At 43.2% G+C, this 25,509-nt stretch overlaps 1 protein-coding gene across 3 annotated transcripts in view; it reads left to right on the top strand.

The window, feature by feature from the left end:
- Nucleotides 1-2,517: 2,517 nt before the first annotated feature.
- Nucleotides 2,518-25,509, top strand: part of egln2 (egl-9 family hypoxia-inducible factor 2) — a 43,390-nt gene continuing 20,398 nt past the window's right edge. For 2 of the 3 annotated variants that reach the window (XM_083773550.1, XM_083773551.1), the window contains exons 1-2: nt 2,518-2,764; nt 3,362-5,088. In XM_083773550.1, coding sequence (XP_083629676.1) covers nt 3,583-5,088 — 1,506 coding nt within the window. In that variant the 5' untranslated portion in view covers nt 2,518-2,764; nt 3,362-3,582. The remainder of the gene's footprint in view (nt 2,765-3,361; nt 5,089-25,509) is intronic. The other variant, XM_083773552.1, reaches the window with a different exon arrangement.

Raw genomic sequence — 25,509 nt, forward strand, 5'->3', positions numbered from 1 at the left:
GGAATTTATACTTAGGTAAATAAACCAGCTGTGTGGAGTAGCGTACACACTGTACTGGGGTCTGGGGGTGCGCGCGGCTGGTAGGATACGGCCGCGGGCACTCATCAGTTGTAAAAATGTCAGTCGTTCTTCGATTTTTCAAAAAATAGCAGACCTACAAGCTCGTATTGCGCCACTCGGTGGCGCGATATGAGCTTGTAGATCTGCTATTTTTAAATAGCTAAAGCATAACATGATGCTAACACCAAAATGGGTGCCCGTTCAGAATGGGTTAAGCATAATTTACTTAGGCTACTTATAGGAATACCAGGCCGCACAGTTCCGCCCGGTTGTACGCCCGGGGCGAGTTGGTAAAGGGGCGACTTGTTTGGTATTCATGACGTTAGGAGGTTTTCGTCAAAGCATCTACAGTGGTTCTCAGGAATACCAAACAGCCGGCATACAGCCGGGGGAACTGCACGGCCTGGTATTAAACCTAACCCTATACCTAAACTTAACCCCAGTAAAACTATGCCTAAACCTAACCCTATACCTAAACTTAACCCCAGTAAAACTATGCCTATATAACACTAAACGCATTTCTAACCTTATAAGTAGCCTTGCCGAGCCATGATCGAGGCCCATAGGGGGCAGGAGCCTATCTCCTGTTTCTGATAGCGTGAGGCAGCTTGATGCAGAGGCGGAAGGTCCCCCCCCCCCCCCCCCCCCCCCCAGCAGTGTCAAAAAAACGTTTTTTGTTTTTTCGGTTGGTACTTTATTTACACTTTGCTAATGAACACAGTGTTTCAGTTCACAACGAACACATTAAATTGTTTCAGCATTTCAGCATGATCAATGATAAACAGTAAAGCAGTCGCTTTGTGGCGGTCGCTTATTGACGTATACCATTTAACGTACGAGGAAAGTGTTTCTCCTTATACAGCTGCACGGCTGATGAACTCGTTGGCTATAACATCCATGTCCAATTAAATTCCTGCACCATGTCGCTGTGACAGTTTATCAGAACAAGGTGATTGAGTCTCGCTTGTCCCATTGTGGATGCTACAAAACACTTTGTCTTTTAGTCGTACGTGATCCAGGTAAATGTCTCTTTCCAGATGGGTTGATATTTTCGGGCATATTTGCGCGGCGGCTGGCTGCTATTAGCTCTTAAAAGAGCTCTTTGTGTTGGCGCTGATAGTGCTGTCAGAGTCAACATTTATACTCTCTACCTGGCAGCAGAACAAAAGCCACCTTATTAGCATTTGAATGCCCATGGGCGGCGGCCCAACACCTATCTTGGCCCAAGCGCCCCCAACCCCCCGTAAAGGCATCTGACTACGTGCATGACAACATGACCACTGTGGAAGGGACATTTCAGTCAGGACAGTGGGTGCATATACTGCATGTTGATATTGGCTTATTATTTTGCCAGTGGGTGCTTCTGCTCCTGCGCACCCGCAGAGTTGACGCCGTTGGCTTGATGTACAAGTACACCCCCTGGACATGACGCTAGTATGTCACAGGGACTTACCCCCAATCCAACCCTTGATGCTGAGTGCCAAGCAGGGAGGCACTGGGTCCCATTTTTAGAGTCTTTGGTATGACCCGGCCGGGGATTGACCTCCCTGTCTCAGGGCGGACACTCTAACCACAAGGCTGGTATTTCTAACCTTATTCTCAGTAAAAACAAAATGACTGAGGTCGGCGAGGGGCAAGATGGTTTAGGGGCGAACCGTACCTGATACAACTCCATTGGATCCTCAAACTATCTGCCAAACCAGCTAGCTCCACCCGTTTAGTGTTTTTCTGATGATTGTGAACACACTTTATGTCTGTTTGTTGGTTAAAGAAATGTAACCAATGATTATTAAGAAGCGCGTCGACACAAAACTGTATTGAGTTGCTCTTGAAATGTATACTGTAATTCTCCAATCTGTTAATGAATACTTCAATCAATCAATCAAACCTGCTATTAAACTCCACTTGAGCTGGATGGTTTATTTTTTTTTTTCATTTCTTGATAAATGAACATTTTTGGAGTTAGGTGGTTTCTTCCAGACAGCAGAGATATACAAAAAAAAAATATATATATATATATATATATATATATATATATATATGTTGAAAACATGGAATCAAGGGGAGGCATGCCACTTTGCCAGCCATACTTTTGTGGTACAGAGCTGTAGTAGAAACACGTCACGTGACCTCTGTGCACGTGTAACTGACAGCAGAGGGAATGGAGCACTATGGAATGGAGAGAGAGAGAGAGAGAGAGAGAGAGAGAGAGATGGCAATGGCAATGTAAACGAGTCATACCAATAAAGCTCTTTTGAATTCAAATGAATTGAATTGAATTGCATTTGAGAGAGAGAGAGAGAGAGAGAGAGAGAGAGAGAGAGAGAGAGAGAGAGATAGGAGGATACTGTGGAGTGTGGTGGGAGTTAACAGGGGAGGGAGAGACGCACGTTCGGCGGAACGATATCGGACTTTCTGTTTGTTGTTGGGGTGTGTGTGTCAGTGTGTGCGTGTGTGCGTGTCTCTGTACTGTACTGTACTGTACCCCCCGCCGGTCTGGACCGACGCTTCCCTGGTTTAATATAATACCAGCGTGAGCGTCGAAGAGTAAACGGTGTCGGTTTCTCTGTTATTTATAACCGAGCGAAAAACAAAAAAAAACAAAATAAAAATAGCATGGGATGACGAGCGGCATTAGGAATCCCGGAACATGCGTACCCACTACCCGCGGACGGTCACGTACGCTGCTGTAGCTCTGCCCATGGTAAGACCCCTTATGTTACATTATATAGTCTTATGTATTACAGTCTGTGGTGGGTACTACGGACTAAACGCACAACTATACAAGCTGACAACGCTTTGCACCATGACTTTTCTTTTATATCGTATATATTTTTCTTTTTCTTGTGTAGGCTATGTCTTGTTAAGATCTTATACAGTTTTATATCCAACCCAAATTGTTGTTTAATCAAATAAATTCGATGGACATCATGACATGAAGACCTCCTGGGCGTTTCAGTGCATATACTCGATTCATATTTCAATTTGGGAAAGAAAAAAAAAACATTTAATTGCTACTAAATTCACCTTAAGTATAGCCTACAGAAAGTCACATCCTCAAGATTTGGCATTATTCAGAAAATATCATACAAATAGCCTAATTAGTATAGAGTAGTAGGGTCACTACTCACTAGATTAGAATCTAATCATTAGAACAAGAAGTGGTCTGTATTGACTATATATCTATATATATATCCTACCTTTAAATAAAAGCTTCTGGAGCAATATGATTATCCTTGTTTTCTATCAATCAGACTAACATCTTGTTTTGTGTTCTCATGTTTGCTTCAATGCCACCCAGGACATAAAGACTAAATGCATGGGAGTCTAGTCCAGATCTTTGATGGCTGACAGAAAGCCCAGTGGAAGAAGTCCTCAACGGGAAACTTCCAGAAGGAGCAGCAGCAGCAGCGTTGCTGCCGCTCCTCTCTCCCCCAGCGGTCGTGTGCTGCACTCGCGCTGTGACTCGGTGCCAATGAAGCCAGGAGGACGTGAGCTACGTGAGCGAGCAGCAGCCATGAAATGGAGAGGTGGGAACACATGGACCTTTTAGAGCCCTGCAGCTCTTCCCACCACAGAGCCAGAGTCAGCGTCTCGGCGTCTCAGGAGAGACTGACGACAGTGACACTGAAGAAGCCGCGTGAGCTTCGGCCACATCACCGAGAAGAGAACATGGGACAGAAGCGCTACTGCACGGTGGTGGTGCCGCCGGGGGCCAGTCCCGCAGCGGCGTCCGAATCATTACTGCCGGGCCTCGCCTCCCAAAGCGCTCCCAGTACTGGGTTCACGGTCGTGCGGATGCCGTCTGAACTGGGAATTGGTCACTGTAACGGAGTGGTGTCCCCGTGCTCCGGCATCGAGGGGAGCCACAGTTGCGTTTGGACTCAACAAACGCCCAAAGGCTACCCTCCGCCGTTGGAAGGGAGCCACAGTTGCGTTTGGACTCAACAAATGCCCAAAGGCTACCCTCCGCCGTTGGAAGGGACCGCGGCGGAGGCGGCGCCCCGTCGCGGTTACCCCCTTTTCAGCAAAGCATGCGTGATGGAGAACGGAGACGGAAGACGTCCCGACGAATGTGATTCGTTGATAGAGACGAGTGTCAACAAGGGCGAGCTGAGACAGGCCAGACAGGCGCAGCAGCAGCAGAAACGGAGAGGTGGGGAGAATCCGGAGTCAGAGACTATCAACGGTCATATGGAGTTATTATCGGGGTCATCAGGGTTAGAGTCAGAGACTATCAACGGTCATATGGAGTTATTATCGGGGTCATCGGGGTTAGAGTCAGATACTATCAACGGTCACATGGAGTTATTATCGGGGTCATCGGGGTTAGGAAGTCCTTCTGTGGCGCTGACGTTTTGCCCAGGAGACTCAACGCCGACTGCAGATTTCAAAAGGAGGCGGCTTGCGGAGGACGACATCCTCCACAGATCCTCAGGTGCGCCCCGGGTTGTCGCGCCTCTCGCCAATGACATGATCCACAGCGACCGAATGAACCACAACAATAATTTGCACTATAGCGCACCTCAACCGCATAGCTCCGACACCACCAGGCTCCACCACGGCGGCGGATATGAGCCGGCGTCGTGCGGCGGCGGCCCGCCCTCTGCGGCCTCCGACGGCCAGGCGGCCTCCCCCCCCGCGGAGGCCGGCGCCATCCCGCCGTCGCTGCAGGTCTCCGCCGGGTCGGGCTGGTCGATGGAGCGCGTCGCTCAGCAGAACATCGTCCCCTGTCTGAAGCACTACGGCATCTGCCTGGTGGACAACTTCCTGGGCCGCGGGCTGGGCGAGCGCGTGCTGGAGGAGGTGGAGGTGCTGAACAGCACCGGGCGGTTCCGCGGTGGCCAGCTGGTCAGCCAGAAGAACATTCCGTCGCGGAACATCCGGGGCGACCAGATCGCCTGGGTAGAAGGACACGAGGCGGGCTGCCAGAGCATCGGCAAGCTCCTGGCGCACGTCGACGAGGCCATCATGCACAGCGCCGCCGGTGGACAGCTGGGGAACTGCGTCATCAACGGTCGCACTAAGGTGAGAAACAATGCTGTGTTCCCAACGCATGAAGCTGCATTCATACTACAGTTTGAGGTGATGGCTTATCACTAAGGGTTAAGGCTCATACATAGTCTGGATTTACGGTGGTGGCGGGGTGATCACCAAACATCTGGGAAGACGGGGGAGGGTGATTGCAGCAAAGCAAAGCTGGTATAAATTATAGGCCACGAAAGTGTCTGATGTCAGTCTGATGACATCGCCACCAGTTCCTCTCAATGTCTTCTGTGTCTGTATTGTTCCTCCAGTCCACACACACACACACACACACACACACACACACACACACACACACACACACACAGTCACACACACACACACACACACACACACACACACACACACACACACACACACACACACACACACACACACACACACACACACACACACACACACAGAGCAGGTGTAGGTAGTGTAATTGTCAGGGTGAGTCTGGCACTCTGGCCATTTTGGGCGGGAACCCCTTTTGGTGTTAGCATTACATTATGCTTTAGCTATTTAAAAATAGCAGATCTACAAGCTCATATCGCGCCACCGAGTGGCGCGCTACGAGCTTGTAGGTCTGCTTTTTTTTTTTATATCGAAGAACGACCGACATAGAAACATAGTTTTTTCAGAAAACTAGCTTTTTCAGAAAACTGTCATTTTCAAACAGACATTTTTAGAATCTGATCTCAGGTCACACAATGGCTTAAAACCTGACATCGATATTATAGTCTAAGATTCCAGATTGTATTTGTTACGTACCAGAACACAGGCAGTACGCCAGAGTAAAAACCCATTGGTTTCAGATCCTGAACTTCATAGCGGCATGACAAATTTCCAGTTTGCACGCCAACCTGGCGCTCCTGTGGCCTTGGCTCTGTGCCCGGGCACCCTGCAGGCCTGCCTCAGCCTGCCCCTGTCGCTGCCACAACACTGTCGTTGGCACCTCGCTTGCATGGCTGTAGGTATCTCTTCTGCCATCGTTGTCTCCGTGGCTTTGAAGATGACGTTCTATCTCGATCTCGTTTCCTGTACCGTACACGCAAACAAGGCGTCGTTGACGTTGGCATGGCGTGTGTGTATATGTCATTTGCTTGCTTTCCCCCCATATCAGTTATTTTCTCTTCATGAGACAAGTGAATATGCCCCACAGCATAAATAAACTGTTTGTTTGGATTGTATCTGTAGTAATGTTACTAGTTGGTATTTGGTAAAGTGACCCCGCTTAGGTTAGGGTTATCTGAGCCTGGTTTGTGTGGTAACGGCCCGGGTACCCTTTTCCATCTCGCCACACTACTCAAACTCTACCTAGCTGTAAATAACAAACATAATTCATGTTGGTGATTATATAAAAGGTATTATCATATTCATTTATCATTGTTAAGTTCACACTGTATATCCACAGAGTATAGAGAACCAATATGTTAATGCAATAATCAATTAATAATTCATCACTATTTTTTACACGTCATTACAGGCGATAAATCTCAAATCTTAAAAATAGAAAAAAAGTGAAAATGGCCGATGTGATTTACAAGCTTCCAACTTGTCCACACGTTGTGAGCTTGCCTGGCTTCAGTGGCTTGTAGACCTGCTGTTTTCACTATTTTGAGTGCTTAATCGATTATTCGATTAATTGACAAAGGAATGGATAAAATAATCTCTAAGAAAATCAATAATCTGTAGGGATGAGCCGATGAGACATTTTTGCGTATATCGATATCCGATATAATTAATTGTTATGGCCGATAACCGATATTACCGATGTCGATATGATTTCGTATGGTTTTCGTCAAACGATATTGATTGATGATCCCAGGTGTTCTTATAAAATTAAGCTATACTCCTATTATTTTTGACACCCTTTGTTGCCATCGATCGATCCACCTGTCTGTTCTGTTATCGGGTTGACCTGTCTGTTTGTCTGTCTCTCACACGGTTGACCTGTCTGTTTCTCACATGCGCTGTCTGATCGTTCTGGACTCTTGAATGGTGCCTGCCCTCCATGGCCTCGTGAGTTAAACATCACAGGCCTGTCTAGACACTTTTACCCATTCAGTGGTATAAAGTAACGAATTACATTTACTTAAGTACTGCACTTAAGTACAATTTTGAGGTGTGTGTACTTTACTGGAGTATTTCCAATTTCACTACATCTCAGAGGTGAATATTCTACTAATTATACTCCACTACATTTATTTGAACACTTTGAAAAGTTTCTAGTTTGATTATTAGTACAATAGAGATAGAGATGGAGATACAATCCGATGCCTACCTCTTTGCGTACGACACAAAAATATTTAGAACTAGAAAAAGTGCCCTACTGGGCACAGGTCTCCACCAGGATGAGCAGATGTGAAGAATTCCAGGCAAAGGTTTTTCCTTGGCCTCTAGGGAGTTGGCATAGAAAGTTATCCACAGATCCGTGCAGTTAGAGGTAAAAACACTTGTGGGCCAGTTATAGCGCCACCTTGAGGCTGAGTTGAAATTGTTCATGTGGCATTTCGTCCTCGGCCTAGTGGGAATGTGGGTGCACAATTTCACGGAAATCTCGCGATGTGTTCATGATTTGCAGCATTTTGTTTGAAACTGAGCACTCCTGTGAACTTTGGAAGCCAATCTTAACCAATCAGGATGGAGTCTGAGAAATCTGAAAGAGCGGTTTGGTTGAATGGCTCTAGAGAGACTGTGTACCAATTTGCGTGATGTTTGGACAAAATCTGTAGGTGTACTGTGCAAAAACTTGTTTTGCACAAAGCGGCCTCCTGGTGGCGCTATAACAGGCCGTTCTGGAAAGTTTGGGGCAGAGGTTCATGGTTGGCATCCAGGGAGTGTGTGTGCAAAATTTGGCATCGACCGGGTTAACGGTGGCTGAGATTAGCTGTTCACGGACGGACACACGGACACACGGACACACGGACGGACGGACGGAGTGCAAAACATACTCTCCCCATGCCTTCGGCTGGTGGAGACAACTATAACCTATTCTGACCGGGCACCCATTTTGGTGTTGGCATCATGTTATGCTTTAGCTATTTAAAAATAGCAGATCTACAAGCTCATATCGCGCCACCGAGTGGCGCGATACGAGCTTACTTGGCTAACTTGCTAATTATACAGTCGGAGATCTAGTGATTCATCAAGTAGAGGAAGAAAAAGATATAGGGGTGGTGGTGGTTGATAAATTCACTAGAATTTGAAATGTGTATATATCGTCAATTACTTGCATGAGAGGGGAAGAGGTGGTGGAGTTGGTTGCTTTAGCAGACCAGTTTTTAGCGTCCAATGGAGTTAAGAGGTTTTGTTTTTGCCACACAGACGGCACAGACACGCACATGTAGTGTATCTGCCAGACAGTCTTATCAGTTTGTACTGTGTTATTATTACCCCATCTTCTGTGTTCAAACAAGGACTGGTAGCTCTCACTCCCCTATCAGCAGCCTTTGCTCCGCTTTAAGAGAGCGGCCTTTGGCGATTGGAGGTCGAAGGCTGTCTATTAAATGCTGTCGCGGTGACATTACAGACGGGTAGGAAAGTTACAGTCAGCAGTTTATGCATTCTTATTGAGACTGGAGAAGACATTATGTGTTTAAGGCTGGTGAAAATTGTCTTTTTTTTTAATATTGCCTCCTAATTACTCTGTTCCATCATGGACTGCATGCTGGTTCTCAGTGTGGATGGATACAGTATTGTGAGTCAGCTGTACAATAATGTCACATGATCAGAGATGCATGATCAGTCAGATGCAACCCATTTGAATCAGTCAACATGTCAGGGTTTTGCCATGGACTCTGATTGGCCGTAACTGAAGTCGTGATTGGTCTAAGGACGTCCGTGATTGGTCATTTCATGTCTCTTTTTTTTTGTCTTATAGGGCATGGGTTCTCAACCCGTGGATCGCGACCCCTCAGGGGGGGGGGGGGGGGCACCAAATTATTGTGGGGGGTCCCCAAATTATTAAAAAAAATAATATTTGTTGGGGGTTTTTTTTGCAACTGAATGGCTGGAAAAATGGAAATCAAGAGTTTACACATAGTGCATGCATAAACGTTCCTTAATGATTATATCTGGTTTCAGTATTCATTTATATTTTCTCTATTATTAAGGTTATTGTTGCAGTCAGTTTGTATTGGGGGAGGGGAGGGGGGCTGGGGACCCCCGGAAATGCTTTGGCCATGTCAAATATGGTGGTCCTATATTAAATAACCTTTCCGTACTGTAGTTGTGACCCAGATGTTATCAACTGGCTCCTGCAAGATGATTTGCACCGTCAGTCGATACAATCTACGCTCGTTCTTATGCCCCACCTTTAAAGAAAAAAACAAAGTCTGACTATAGTTTGTTACCATACACAGTTTATCCTGACACGGCCCTCTGTAAAGAGCGTACCGGAGCGGGTGTAAGATGAGGAGATGAGTGTGCACTGCAGCCAAATGGAGGGCAGTGACTCTACTCCGAGTCGCTCTCGGGTGACTGAACGTCTCACACTATCTCTAAGGGAGATGCCAGCCACCCGTAGAAGAAAACTCATTTCGGCCACTTGTATTCGAGACCTTATCCTTTCGGTCATGACCCACACTTGACCTGAACGAAGATTGCTCGGTAGACGCAGAGCTTTGCCTTCTGGCTCAATGAGACCCCTTTTCCACTGGTTGCACATGGGAACCAGTTCAGTTCAGAACCAGTTTTTAGTCCATGAGCAAAACCAAAACCATACCTATATTAAATTGTTTATAGGATCAATATAAGTAAATTTATATATGATAACCCTTCACAGTATAGTAGCTTTTTCATATTTTATGTTTTTTGCATGTTTTCCTATATGATGCCTAATTTTCATATTTAAAATTTTAAGATTTGTAATACAATAAATCATTGTCTTTGTGTAAGTAATCAACTGGGGAAGTTTCATGGTGATAACAATTTAATATAGGTATGGTTTTGCATACAATTTAATATAGGTATGGTTTTGCATACAATTTAATATAGGTATGGTTTTGCATACAATTTAATATAGGTATGGTTTTGCATACAATTTAATATAGGTATGGTTTTGCATACAATTTAATATAGGTATGGTTTTGCACGCTCAATTCATAATTAACATTCCAATTTTGGAGGTCTGGCTCATGGACTAAGAACCAAAAAGAACTGAACCGGTTCCCAACCGGTGGAAAAGGGGCCTGAGTGTGTCCTATACTAATTTTACTTTTGCAGAATCTTAGACCATCGATTGCCGATGTTTTGACCAATATAATTGTCAAAAAAAGAACCCTCAAACAAGGTTTCCAAAAAGAGTTTTGAAAAACTTAGTTGATAACATTTAAACAAAAAGCAAGGTTAAATTAATACAAAAATGTTTTAAAGGATTAAATGCAAAAGATGTAATCGTATATTATATCGCCACTGTCGGAACAGAAACTGATTTTTGTTTGTTAAAGCCGTGTCACACAGCATTTCCTGCCGTATCGATATGGTAGCCTCTGTATCCGTACGACTGTCGGCAAGTGCAACATTGGTATCGAACCTATATCAGAATAATATTGGTTTTAGCCGATATTTAATTTTATTATTATTTTGAAAAATAAAATCCTGAAAAAGCCCTTTGCGATGAAGAAGGCGGCAGATTCTAGCAGTGTTTTCTGGGGAAGCTTTTAAAATGGTCCACACTTACTTTCAAGCTGGATATGGGCCAACATTTCAATAACGGTGTTTATCCCATTCTGACCGGGCACCCATTTTGGTGTTGGCATCATGTCATGCTTTAGCTATTGAGAAATAGCAGATCTACAAGCTCATATCGCGCCACCGAGTGGCGCGATATGAGCTTGTAGGTCTGCTATTTTTGAAAAAAAATCGAAGAACGACTGACATTTTTAGAATCTGATCTCGGGTCAGAATGGGTTCGTCAGACCAGCGTTTCCAGTGGAAACCTCGTATGAATCTGATCTCAGGTCAGAATGGGTTATATGCCTTTTTCAGAATGATTATACTTACATTTTTAATACAGAATGAGATCAATTATCAACATCTGTTTATACCGGTTATCAACAGCAATTATTTATAACGGACATCGGCCAGAAATGTCATATCGACGGCCATCCCTATATTACAATAGCTTTATCTTTCCTCCTCCTGTCTTCCCTGTCTATTCCTCCTTTTATTCCCTCTCTCCTGGATGTCCGTCCTCTTCATCCTCTCACCTTCACAGTGGCGTGCACAGATAGACACTAGGGGGTGCTAGAGCACCCCCTGCCCTTTTGGCAATTTTGCTCTTAAAAAAAAGATTTTTTATTTATTTTTTATCTTGATTAAAAAAAACGCTTCTACTATATTATTTAGGCCCCCACAATCTAAAGCTATGTTTCTATGTCAGTGGTTCTTCGATTAAAGAAAAATAGCAGACCTACAAGCTCGTAGCGCGCCACTCGGTGGCGCGCTATGAGCTTGTAGATCTGCTATTTTTCAATAGCTAAAGCACCAAAATGGGTTCCCGCCCCAAAATGCGCTGCACAAGGTGCCCTTTTTTCACTTGAGCACCTGCCCCTCTAAATGTCTGTGCACGCCACTGCACCTTCACCTTGTTTGTCATGTTTATTTCGAATATGCCAATAAACGGAACAATTCCTTGCATTTCACAATGAAAAATAATTAAAATAAAATAGTTAACAAAAAAAAATATCAAGAAGAAATAAAAGGAAAATAATAAAAGAAATAAATCTAAGCATATCCGAAAAGGAGTGAGAAGAAGTAAAAACTTATAAACACCCCTCTTTAACCCATTGATGCCTGAGGCCGAATCTGGGAACGCCTTCTAGGGCCTGACCTAAGGTTTCTGAAAACCTTCAAATTCTGATGATTTCTTTTAAAATAGTTATGTTGCTACATGTATAGCAATAGCTGATGAGACACAGAGAGCGCGCCGGCATCAAGGGTAGAACAACGTATACGTTGCACCAGGCGTCAATGGGTTAACTGAAATTACTTTTCAGTTACACATACATCCATATTATACATATATAAAGATTGTCTATTTTAATATATAGACAATTCAATACAATATAACAAAACATTCTACACAAATATAATATAATATAATATACATAAATATAATATATTTTGAGTACTCAATTTTAAAAATCAATTTTCTTCCTCCCTGTATCTTGAAAATATCATGTTTTTGTACATTGCTTTAAATTGATTGATGCTTGGACATTGCTTTTGTTCCTTGCTCAAGCTGTTCCAAAGTGTTACACCAGAAATGGAAATGCAGAAACCTTTCAATGTGGTATTACGATTTAAAGTTTTAAAGTTGAGTTCTCCCCTCAGATTATAACCCCCCTCCCGATCGATCATGAAACAGATTTTGAATATTTGCTGGTAATTTATGGTTCTTGGCTTTGTACATTGTTATTGCTGTCTGGTACGCTACAATGTCTGTGAATTTAAGCAATTTTGATTGTATAAAAAGTGGATTTGTGTGTTCCAGATAACCAACCTTGTGAATAGTCCTTATTGCTCTCTTTTGCAAGATGACAAGTGAATGAATTGATGTTTTGTAGTTTGTAACAGTAATGGAAATATGGCAAGACTATAAGGAACAGTAGAGGGTGTGAAGTGACTTAAGATCTAGAACCTGTTTTGCTTTATTTATGACTGCTATACTTCTAGCTACTTTATATTTTACGTTTGTGATGTGTGTTTTCCAGCTAAGCCCATCGTCAATTGTCACACCTAGAAAATATCGTCAAAAACACCTTCGTTCGTCCTCAGCCCCTGTCTTCCTCTTCCTCTCACCTTCACCATTCCCTCACTAGCTTCTCAGACGAAATATTCCCCAACTGTTTCCTTGGTAACGGGCCCATGCAGAGAGGAGCTCTGCTCTGCAGTGTGTGTATACCAGACAGACAGACAGACAGACAGACAGACAGACAGACAGACAGACAGACAGACAGACAGACAGGGGCTGGCAGTGTGTGTATGGCATGCGAGAGAGAGAGGGGCTGGCAGTGCCAACAATAATGTCAACCCAGCTCCGACTCATATCGCTGCAAACCACAGACCCTATCTTATGGAAGCAGCATGGTAGTATGCTGGTGTTAAAGGAGATGGGGAAGTGGGAAGGCTTCAAGGCTGTATACCTTATTCTTATAATACCTTGTGCAGAGTTGTTAGGCTTCAGACAATATAGCAGCATACGTAAGTAAAAGAAGAAGGGAAAGATTATCATTGTTTGTACAATGTACGTATATAAGCTTAGCATAGACCAGCAGCATTTATCAGTATAGTCACCGCAGTGCCTTCTATACAACAGGATGTTACAAATGAATGGAAAAGGTGTGGATATGGGAAGAAAACAGTGATGAGGACTGGACATCAAGGCAGTGGTTTGCAAACCTTTTAGCTCAAACTGGTGAAAATAGCAGAGCTACAAGCTCACAATGTGTCTTCTATTTCTTTTGGCTATTTTCACTACTTAAACATTTTGTTTTCTAATTTATGGAACATCTTTGATTTTTCTTTTATTTCTTGACATGACATTACTGGAAAAAATACATCTTTGGAAAATGTTAAGCTTTTTTGGGAATGTTTTGAATAAAAAAATAATTAACCCATTTTTGGGGCGGGAACCCCTTTTGGGCATTATGTTCTACTTTAGCTATTGAGAAATGGCAGATCTCACTAGCTTGTATAGGTCAGGGGGGCAGTCAGCCAGATATTTTGTGAAGCCTCATTTGAAATCGGTAGTTCATATAATGGCCTGTTGTGGCGCTGGACTGGACCCAAAAAGCCCCATAGCTCCATAGAGGCCCATGTATTTTGGCCCAACTTCACCTAGACTGTATTACCTTAATAAACATGGTCATGAATACTTTCTTCTTCCAGTCACTAGTTTAAAGTCTCATTTATAATGTCATAATATTCTTTTTGGAAAATTATGGTCCCATTAATTAAAAAAATGACCATAAAGTCGCGTATGTTCTGAGGGGCGTGGCTACCGTTACAGTCTATGATCGGGATTCCCCACCCACTCGAGTCAAAATAAAAACCAACGGAGAAGAAGGGGGGAAGTCCCGCCTCGTTGTCTGGGCAGCCAATGACCAGCTGGTATACAAAACGGAGCCAGCCAATGGCCAGCTGGTACCAAAGATGGCGACTTACATCAGGAATTAGCATATTATTACAGGCTTCATTTTACGTTCATGTTAGACCCGCGGAACGCTTTGTCCATATTTTTTACAGTCTATGGTATAGGTCTGCTATTTTAAAACAATCGTGATATAATATATTATTTCAGAACAGTTTCTTAACTCAAATCTTTGCTTCTTGCTCCCTGGAACAAGATATTTTCAGATGGGGCTCGGCGGGCAATTACATATAATTTTGGGGACTGAAGCATGTTTCTTTCAGAAAACTGTCAGGATTTAGAAGGCATTTGTAGAATCGTCCTCATGTCTAAATGGGTTAAAAACAAAATGTAGGAACAAATGGGTCTCCCGTCCCGACCCAGTGTTTGGGAACCAGTTTGCTAAGCTATAGGGGTGCGATGTGAGGAGCTGAACTGTGAGAACAAGAGGAGAGAGAGAGAGACTCCACACTGCACTGAGAACAAGAGGAGAGAGAGAGAGAGAGAGAGAGAGCCCACACTGCAGATGCTGTTCAATGCAAACGTCTGCTGCAGTGTGTCCTCAGGTGCCCCCACCCCCCCCCCCTCCCTGTTGTCTGACACACACTCTCAAACACCCACACTGCAACTGCACACCTCACCATGACAAGCTGTTATTTAAGCTGACGATTAATTATGCACACAAGTAATTGAGATTAACAATTTAATTGTTTTTTTTTTTTTTTTTGTATTGAACATTGGGCTACGTCAGAATTTGTATTTCTGTTTGGCTTTTAGGCTTTGTAATCACAAATTGTGCACAGAGCAGATATAAAGCCAAATAAATGACTTAAATCACTGATTTAACATAGACCATTTTTATATACATATATTTTTGAAAATTGTGAATATAATTGCGATTATCTCAAATTGATGATGTAATAATTGTGACAGGCGTTCCTCGCTGACGGCGGGCCGTTAGTGGCAGATGCTTTCGCTTTAGTGGCAACGACCATCAAATGACTCGTCTTGAAGAGAGTGTCAACTCATTCAAGTTATTGGCTGTCGTGATTCATTTAAGTGTTCGCTATGCAAAGGAATATATTCCTAAGCTGTTTTTATCTTAATAATAATAATGAATTTTATTTATATTGCACTTTTCATTCACAAGGAATCCCAGAGTGCTACATGGTTAAAAACATATCTATCATAAAAGGTTAAAAACAGGGTCTCTCTCTCTCTCTCTCTCTCTACATGATCAACTTCCCTGCTTTCTGCACTCATCGACTTCCTCTTATTCACATTAACATTAATTTACATTAACCACAGCATCGGCTTATCGTATCAATTGGGCGAAATGAAAGATCTTTGTCTACACGTTGATTTAGATTTTAGGTTATGTGATCTACACGCACTGAAAGGCATTTTGTGCATTACGCCTTGGCACGTTTCCATTCCATTCCACAGCAACTAGATTGCTGACCAGTAATGCCTGAATCACTGTGCTGACTGCTGAGACACGCCCGCGTGCACGCACGGCACGCACGTAAGCACACGGGCATAAAAGCACCATAGAGAAGTTGTTGAAAACCACAGGGCAGTTACCGTAATTCTCAAATGATTTCCTCATACAGTATGCAGTACAATGCCAAGTCAGAGCAGAGGCCACATCCAGCTAAAGGTTGAAGTCCCCACGTTTCCCCACGTTGAAGTCCACGTGGGGAAACGTCCCTGTCGTGACGTACTTCACTGGAGTGGATCGAGGTATCTATCATTCTGACCTGAGATCAGATTCATACGAGGTTTCCGCCGGGGACACACTGGTCTGATGAACCCATTCTGACCTGAGATCAGATTCAAAAAATGTCAGTCGCTCTTCGATTTTTCAAAAATAGCAGACCTACAAGCTCGTATCGCGCCACTCGGTGGCGCGATATGAGCTTGTAGATCTGCTGTTTTTCAATAGCTAAAGCATAACATGATGCTGACACCAAAATGGGTGCCCGGTCAGAATGGGTTAATGTTTGGAGGGATTCAGTTGCAATTGGTTGTTTTCAACCCTATCAGTGAGCATATTTTGATTGACAGGAAGAAAAATATTATTTGATTTTGATGTGACATTATCATGTTTATCCTATCCGACTGAATAGGACCCTTTTTTAATAGCAGACATTTTGATGTGTAAAAACACGTCCAGAGAAAGGTAGTAATGATGATGAGTTTCAGTTTGTGTGCATAAGTTGACTGGCAGACAGTTGTCATTGTCAATGCTTGTACACAGTAACTATTTTGAGCGGGAACCCCTTTTGGTGGTTACATACATTATGTTATAATTTAGCTATTGAAAAATAGCAGACCTACAAGCTCATAGCGCGCCACCGAGTGGCGCGCTATGAACTTGTAGGTCTGCTATTTTTGAAAAATCGTTAAAATGTGCCTCAAATCTTTCAGAAAATTGTCATGATTTAGAAAACTTTTTTTTTTTAATTTCGACGTCAGGCCTAAATGGGTTAATTAAAGATGGAGTGTCGTGATTTTCTACACTGTCAAGGTTTCCACCTCCAGGAAGAAACCCTAAATACAAAGGCCAAGACATCATTGCACATAACAAGCACACCATATAATCCACAATTGGTTGTATCAGAGTAATCTAGTAAGGGAGTAATGACACTCCCGTTGACTCTCATTGTAACAATGGAATGCGGAAGTGCTCATTCTATCTCAATGGGATAGTTCCAGCCATAGGAGCAATGTTTGGAACTATCGCCCATATGCACCCGCTTTGTCTCAATGAGATAGTTCCAATGTTTGGAACTATCGCCCATAGGCACCCGCTTTGTCTCAATGAGATAGTTCCAATGTCTGGAACTATCGCCCATATGCACCCGCTTTGTCTCAATGAGATAGGTCCAATGTTTGGAACTATCGCCCATATGCACCCGCTTTGTCTCAATGAGATAGTTCCAATGTTTGGAACTATCGCCCATAGGCACCCGCTTTGCGGCGAGATCAAAGCGTGTCACCATACTCTTACTAGATTACTCTGGGTTGTATTATTACCTTCAGGTGCGTTTGAATGTCAAACCGCAGACGTGCTTGAATCCAGCATAACAGCCGGCCCGCGAGTGTGATATTGCTTAATCATTAATTGTGCTCATAGTTGCGGAATCCAGCTGACAATACAATTTGAGACTTCTGCACTCTTAGATTACCAGAAATGCAGACACACGCAGGCACGCAGGCACGCACACACACACACACACACACACACACACCACAGAACTTTCTGGGTGACTCATACTGTACATAATGTTAACCATTGTGACTCACGGCAGGATTGACTCATCGGGGCTGAGCACCATTTTACCACTTTTTTGTGTCTCTATTCTCTCACACACACACACACACACACACACACACACACACACACACACACACACACACACACACACACACACACACACACACACACACACACACAGAGAGAGTACAGTTAAGTATTAGTCAATGATGCATCACCCCCACAGACCATTATCCAGCATATTATAAGTAGAGCTGTGCTTATCTACCAGGGGGAACGCAGGGCTTACAGTAGCTGGATGATGGTGACAAATCACTGGATGAGTCTTGTCTGGTCATGATTGATCAGGATCCAGACTTCCATCTCATCACTGTGCACTCCGCCGTAACCAAATGGAAACTAATAATGATTGCTACGCTGGTACTGTATATCTTAGGGGTGTAACGATATAGTAACTGCATCGAAAAATCCATATAGTATATCAAAATGAAAACGGCAACGTTGACTATGTATCGTAACGTATCGGTTTTGCAATGGAAATAATCGGTATCGAATCGTTCTGCTATGCGATTAATCGATTGTATCAATACTATACGTTTGTGTGTGTGGTATTTAGCATTTTTTTGAAGAAAATTTAAAAAGATTATTACTTAATAATCTTTACTTAATTACTTAATTTAAAAAAATGTCAATGTATTTTAAATGGTTACTGTATCGATTTCAAATCATTGTATCGTATTGGATCGCCATAATGAACCAATATCGTCCATGTATCGTATCGTCAACCATGTATCGTATCACCCCTAGTACAGTATATCTTATTTGCCTACCAGCCTGTGGCTACTGTAGTGATTCATGGACCGTTCAACACCTTTCAATGATGAGATGAGATGAGATATGAGATGATGATGATGAGCTGAGATATACTTTATTGTCCCACGAGGGGAAATTTGTCTTGGGCAAAAGTGCATTAGTACATCAACACTTTTTAAAACAGACAGACAATACACAAAAGACAATACACAGTAGCAGCAAAGTATAAGTATCACAAGAGTATCACAAGAGATCAGTGCAAAATTGCAATCAGAGAAGGTATATAATATAAAAATATTTTCTGTATTCTCAATTCTCTGCCATTGCCTTCAGTTTTTTTCCCCTTTTTTTAAGACAATTGTTTGAGGCAACATACAATAAATACACCAGCTCTGTAACCTGAGATATTAGTGATGATGTCATTTTGACCTTCATGCAGATCCAATCATTTCATTTGCTTACTGATAGAAAACCCAAACTTGTCGATTTAGTCGATTATAAAAATCTATTAAAATGTCTCATTTGATTCGTTGACGTACTGTATAAGAAATATTTGACCTGCTTCTTGCTTCTCGAGGGTGAAGTAGGTCATTGGTTCTAAATATGGGTTTCAATATTTCCAGGTAATTGCCCAGCTCTATGTTAGAACAGAACGTTTTTGAGAATTCTAGTAAAGTTGGTGATGGACATTTTTGCAGCATTAATCTACCTCTGTGGTTTTCAACCTTTTTTCATATCACGGTCCATTATTCCTTTCGTCATTTGAGCCACGGTACACCATCTGATGACATGTAGCCTCTCAGACCCCAAAATGGTGTCCATTTGGTTACCAACTTTCCATAATATTGCTGGGGACCACCTAGAACCCCCTCAAGGACCACTGGTGGTCCCCGGTCCACAGGTTGAAAAGCACTGATCTACCTGGATCCTGGCAATGGTCTGACCATAATTCATGGTCAGTCAGCTGTAGTTCAATTCAGATGTCCTGCTCTCTCTTGATTGGTTTTGGCCTGATCATTCCCTGATGATCCCCCACAAAGGTTCATCAAAATGTGGCCGTTTCTTTCTCAAAGTTAAATGACCAGCAGAATTGGTTGAAAACATAAGCCTTGTCCAACTTCACAGGTGGGGTTAACAAGCTTGTGTTTAACCATCTGTGTTGTGTTGGGCGTGTGCACGTCTCTCAACATATGGAATCTGAGCAGACGGCACAGCTGTTCAGCCCAGATGCACCTCCTTGTCTTCTATAGGCTGTGTTAGCTGCCCTAACCCTGCATGGCACAACAGAACAGAACACAAAGTTAATCATCATCGTGCACCTCTTTGTATGCGTCACGGAACTTAACATTTGTTATTCTTGGCTCTGATCCCAGGGTTAGCCTTTTAGCGGCCTGTGAATTACAGCTAAATTAACTCGCCGCTGCAGCAACCTAACGACCTTGCTGTCTCTCCGTCACTTTCACTGTCTCACACGCACGCACACACACGCACACGTACACACACACACACACACACACACACACACACACACTCTTGCTCCAGTAAAGTAATGGCAGCAGGACCTGTATTTGTTCAGCCTTATCTTGACCCCCTCCCCTCCTCCGCTGTGTGTCTCTTATCGTAATATGCGTGCAGCAATTTATTTTTTCATTCTTGTCCAGAACAGTGCGTTCTGTGTTGCACGGCCATCGCCTCGTCCTTGGCAGTGTCGTTATCTACTCCGCACGCCTATTAAGCCATTCTGACCTGAGATCAGATTCATACGAGGTTTCCACTGGACACACACTGGTCTGATGAACCCATTCTGACCTGAGATCAGATTCTAAAAAATGTCAAGTCGTTCTTCGATTTTTCAAAAATAGCAGACCTACAAGCTCGTATCGCGCCACTCGGTGGCGCGATATGAGCTTGTAGATCTGCTATTTTTAAATAGATAAAGCATGACATGATGCCGACACCAAAATGGGTGCCCGTTCAGAATGGGTTAAGCCATTAATGCGGGCGGTTGGCAGACTGGTAGCTGTTTCCAAACAGACTGGTGTCATGGGGGTAACTTTTCCCCTGCTTCATGGGGTGTGTAATTGGGTGTAATTGTGTGTAATTGCTTGGCTGAACTACTACTTTTGAGTATGTTTTGGGCTTTTCTGAGCCTTAATGATAGTGACAGACAGTACAGGAAACGGGGGGTGGGGGGGGGGGGGGGGGGGGGGGAGTAGTGGATGACAATTAACCCATTTTGGACTGACGTCGATTTAAAAAAAAAGGCTTCAAAATCCTAACATTTTTCTGAAAAACCCATGTTTCTCAGTGTCGGTAGTGCTCAACCTTATTCATGTCAAGGACCCCCAGAATTATCTCTATTGGGCCGCGGACCCCCCATCTCAAAATATGGACCGCTGAGCCACGGCCCAGGCCATATCACCTCTATTTGAGGGTAAATCACTGTAAAGCCAGGGAAAGTGATTGATATGTACATAATAGTATTGTCTTTTCTTATGTTATACTGTACGTCCAGTAATCGATTAGCTATGGGATACGTTGAGGTTGCAGAGGTTTTTCAAGGACATATTTTTGGCCGAAGCTGCTGAAAAACTGACTTGCTCTTTTAGAATCCCTGTGGAGTCTATAAATGTGCATCTGCAGTGTTCATTCTACCTACTGTGCTGCGTTGCTAAGCAACACCAGGGTAAATAGACCTGCAGTGATTTCCATTTCCAACCCCTGGCAGTGGTGACAGAATATTTTTTGGTATTTGTACTTTGATGCCACACTGTATCTGCCAGAATGCTAATGGTGTCCCCCATACACACAAATATAACGCCTCATACCCAACAAAGCAACCATTTGTTACAGCCTCGGGGACTTTCCAAATCTGTCCCATTTTGACCTGAGATCAGATTCTAAAAATGACAGTTTTCTGAAAAAGCTATGTTTCTATGTCAGTCGTTCTTCAATTTTTCAAAAATAGCAGACCTACAAGCTCGTAGGTCTGCTATTTTTCAATAGCTAAAGCACAACACCGGTTTTGATAAAATCCCCACCAGATTCCTCAGAGACGCAGCTGTCTCTATAGCCCCAATAATAACTCATATTAGAAATCTATCAATCAGTCTATGCCAAGTTCCACAGGAACTCAAGATGGCACGTGTAATCCCTCTGCACAAAAAAGGAAGCAAATTGGACACTGGAAATTACCGACCTGTTTCCATCCTGTGTTCCACATCTAAAATCATTGTAAGACTAATTTACGAACAGATCAGCAATTACCTAGACAAACACAACCTGCTGTACAATTTCCAATCTGGTTTCAGAACATCCCATTCCACTGACACATGCCTACTGTTCTTGAACGACTACATCAAACGCGAGGTAGACTCGGGCAAATACTGCGGCATGGTCATGTTGGACCTTCAAAAAGCGTTTGATACCGTAAACCATTCAATACTACTAGACAAACTGGAGGCGATAGGTTTCGATCAGTAAGTGAACCGGAAACACTTTCCTAAAAAAAGTTGACTTTACTAAGTGACCTCACATCCCCGATCATCTTAATTTATTTTTTTACGCTCCAAAAAGCGTTCATATTTTGCGGGAGAGACGGATGAGGAGCAGAAATGAAGCGCCAGCATATCGATCCATTCATCACCACGGAGTGCGCCTTGGATTAGGAGATACGAGTCATTCTTTCCGCCCTGCTAACATGGGAGTCAATGACAAGCTAATAGTTGCACTGAGCGTTAGCGTACGGAAAGCGCAAAGCGAAATGCCAAAAAAAAAAATAGGAAAAAATCGGAATATTCTTATCTCGCCCCGTGTCACTAGGACGTCGCTAGGACGTCCTCAGACGTCGTAGGCACTAATTTTTCGGGATCCTTATGACGGCCTCATGCGTCGTATGAACTGAAACGGTTAATGATATGAGCGCCGCCTGTGATTGCAAATTGTTCCTGTTTGCAGACGACTCAGCGCTCCTGATATCGGGAGAAGATAAAACTCAGGTTGAGGAGATGCTCAGTTCGGAACTCACCAAAATCAGAATTTGGCTTACGGATAACAAACTCTCATTACATCTTGGTAAAACAGAATCTATTCTCTTTGGGTCTAACCACTCCCTTAGTAGGGTAAATGATTTCAGTGTCAGAATTGACGATATTATAACACGTCCTCTCTTGTGAAGAGAGCCCAGAAACGGCTGTTCTTTCTGCGCCGGATGAGAAGAGCCCAACTCCCCGCTCCCATCCTCACTACGTTCTACAGGGGAACTATAGAGAGCATCCTGACAAACTGCATCTCTGTCTGGTCTGGAAGCTGCAAAGAAGCAGACTGGAAAACATTACAGAGAGTAGTGAGGACAGCGGAGAAAATTATCGGGACATCACTGCCTTCCATCAAGGACATTGCGCACAACCGCTGTCTGTCTAGGGCCAACAACATCAGAAATGACCCCACCCACCCACACCAGGGACTGTTCACTCTGTTGCCTTCTGGCAGAAGGTATCGAAGCATTGGGAGTAAAACAGCAAGATTCTCCAAGAGCCTTTTCCCCCAAGCCATCAGACTTTTGAACACGTGCAATATCCCCTAACCTTTCCCCCTATATGCTGCTATAAGGACTCCTGTTGTGCAATATCTTGTCTCCAAATGAACTAATGGTGCTTTTAATTTATTTGTTTTTAAGTGGATTTTAGATTTTAATAGTATTTTAGCTCTTTTAACTAGCATACTAAAAGCCACTGAAACGACATTTCGTTCTCTTATGCATTTTATGTATCTGCTGAATGACAATAAAGCTATCTATCTATCTATCTATCTATCTATCTACTAGTAAAAAATAAATGACATATCTGGGCTGTATCCTGGACAACAAGCTGACAGGTGAAGGCATGGCAACAAGGGCGATCAAAAAAGTAAACCAAAGGACAAGATTCTTGGGGAGAATCTCCTCCTTTGTAAACAAGAGGGCTCTCAGGACATTAGCTGGAGCTCTTATTCAGCCCATATTTGACTACGCCTGTACCTCCTGGTTCTCGAACATCTCAAGGTCACAAAAGATTAAGCTTCAAACCTCCCAGAACAAACTAATTCGACTCCTCCTCCTAGGCCTAGAGCCCATGACCCACCTTTATGCAACACATTTTGATGGCATAGGATGGCTCCGGGTAGAAGACGGAGTCAAGCGGTTGAAAATGGGGCTGACTTTCAAAATGGTAAATTCAGCCCTGCCCTCTGTGCCCTCAGTCCCCATTTACTTAACCGATTACCTCACAAAGGTGAGCAACTCTCACAGCCACAACACTAGAGGGAGTATAAATAATGATCTGGTATAATAATGATTTGAGGTATCTTAAATTAATGTCATCATTGTAGTGTGAATGAATGCATTGGGGGACCCGAATGGAAACAAGACCGCAAGGTCTTGTTTCGGTGCTATCCTTTTGGATAAATGTGCTTTTGACTGTACCATGTACTGTTTTTGCATTTGATATTGTCTAATAAAATGATCAATCAATCAATCAACATAATGCTAACACCAAAAGGGGTTCCCGCCCCAAAATGGGTTATTCATCGTAAAATATAGATTTTACCTGGCAGTACGCAATATTGGCCAAAACTATATATATATCGTAAATATGTTATGAGGCCATACTGGGGTCCACATTTCTCTTCTTTCTTTCCTGCATAAAGTGTTATGATGACAATGTCGTCATTGTAGTGGCAGAATTAAACATTTCACTGTTGACATAAAGCATACGTGGGGAAAAATCCATCTTTTCCCTTGGCCTACGTACCTGCTGGCAATGTGAGTAGGAATTTGGTGCCGATCGGTCCAGCAGTTTGCGATATTAGTCCTGTGTGCAAATAAACACAGACCCTCTCGTAGACTGTTCTACAATTACAATTGTAGGCATTTATAGCAGATGCTCTTAATCCAGAGCGACTTACATTAAGCAAGAACAAAAAGCATGGCAATACATCATATACATAAAAAGTAGTTATCATGAAACATGCGTAAGCTAAGAACACAACAGTGGAATATATCTACATAATGGAACTATATGTATATAAACTATACATATATAATATACTATACTATACAGTATTCTACAACAGGTCGTTAAGAGGAAGCAATCTGATTGGTTGAAACGGTTTCTAGCCGTTGATCAAACCACTACTGTTCACCACCTAATCAAAACAAAGAATTCAGCCGCTCTGTTTTCCCAGAGCGCTAGCAAACTCGGTGGCTAGGCTAGCTAGTTTCTTTGGACATTTGTGGTCGTAATGACTACATCTGTCATTAAAAAATATATATTTTTCAGCGATTTTCTTTGTTTTAAGGGTAACTGTTGTAGAATTGCAATATTACACTTGAGGGTGTTGTTTAACGTGATTATTGCCACTTCAGTGATGCTTGCGGAACTCGACTTCGTCTCGTTCCTGACCGCATCCCTGTCGTGGCAATAATCACGTTAAACAACACCCTCTCGTGTAATATTGCTTAATACACATACTTTGAATAGAGCCATGTTGTAAAAATGTGAGTAGAGAAAGAAAGGTCAAGAGATGCCGGAAGTGGAAAAGGGCCCACATATTCACACAAAAACCATAATGATCACACCCTGATGCACTGAAGAATGACCTGGGGAGTTGTTTGGTAGCAGAGCATGTGAGCTGAGCGAGGAGCGGAGCGAGGGGATTTTGACGTGAGCGCGGAGCGGGTTTTTAAATGGGTCAGATTGACTTCCGGAGCGAGAACTGTCCTCCGCTCCGAGCCGCTCAGTGCACACGGCACGGCACTGTGCAAGCTTGGCTAGCAGTTTACATCAATAATTGCCTCTCAAGCAGGCCCGGCACCACGGGGGGGGGGGGGCAAAGGGGATATTTGCACCCTTAAATCAACCTCTTTGCCTTTTGTGCCCCCTCAAAATCTCAATTGCCCCCTCAGTCTTTCATCCTGGCGCCGAACCTGCTCTCAAGCCCATACCCGTAATCTGCTTCACGGACTGTCCATGAGAATAGACAGACATTGCGTGTCGACAGTTTACATATCTGTTCTTTTGGATTTGGACACATGACGATGGGTAGCCTACAAACCTGCGGCATGGTGCTCGCAGTGGTACATTAAAACAAATGCCATACTTCGGTTGATACATTTGAACTGGGTCTGTTTTAATTATTCTATGATATTTTAAAT

This window comes from Protomyctophum parallelum, assembly GCF_964188405.1.
Source record: "Protomyctophum parallelum genome assembly, chromosome: 9".
Lineage (NCBI taxonomy): Eukaryota > Metazoa > Chordata > Actinopteri > Myctophiformes > Myctophidae > Protomyctophum > Protomyctophum parallelum.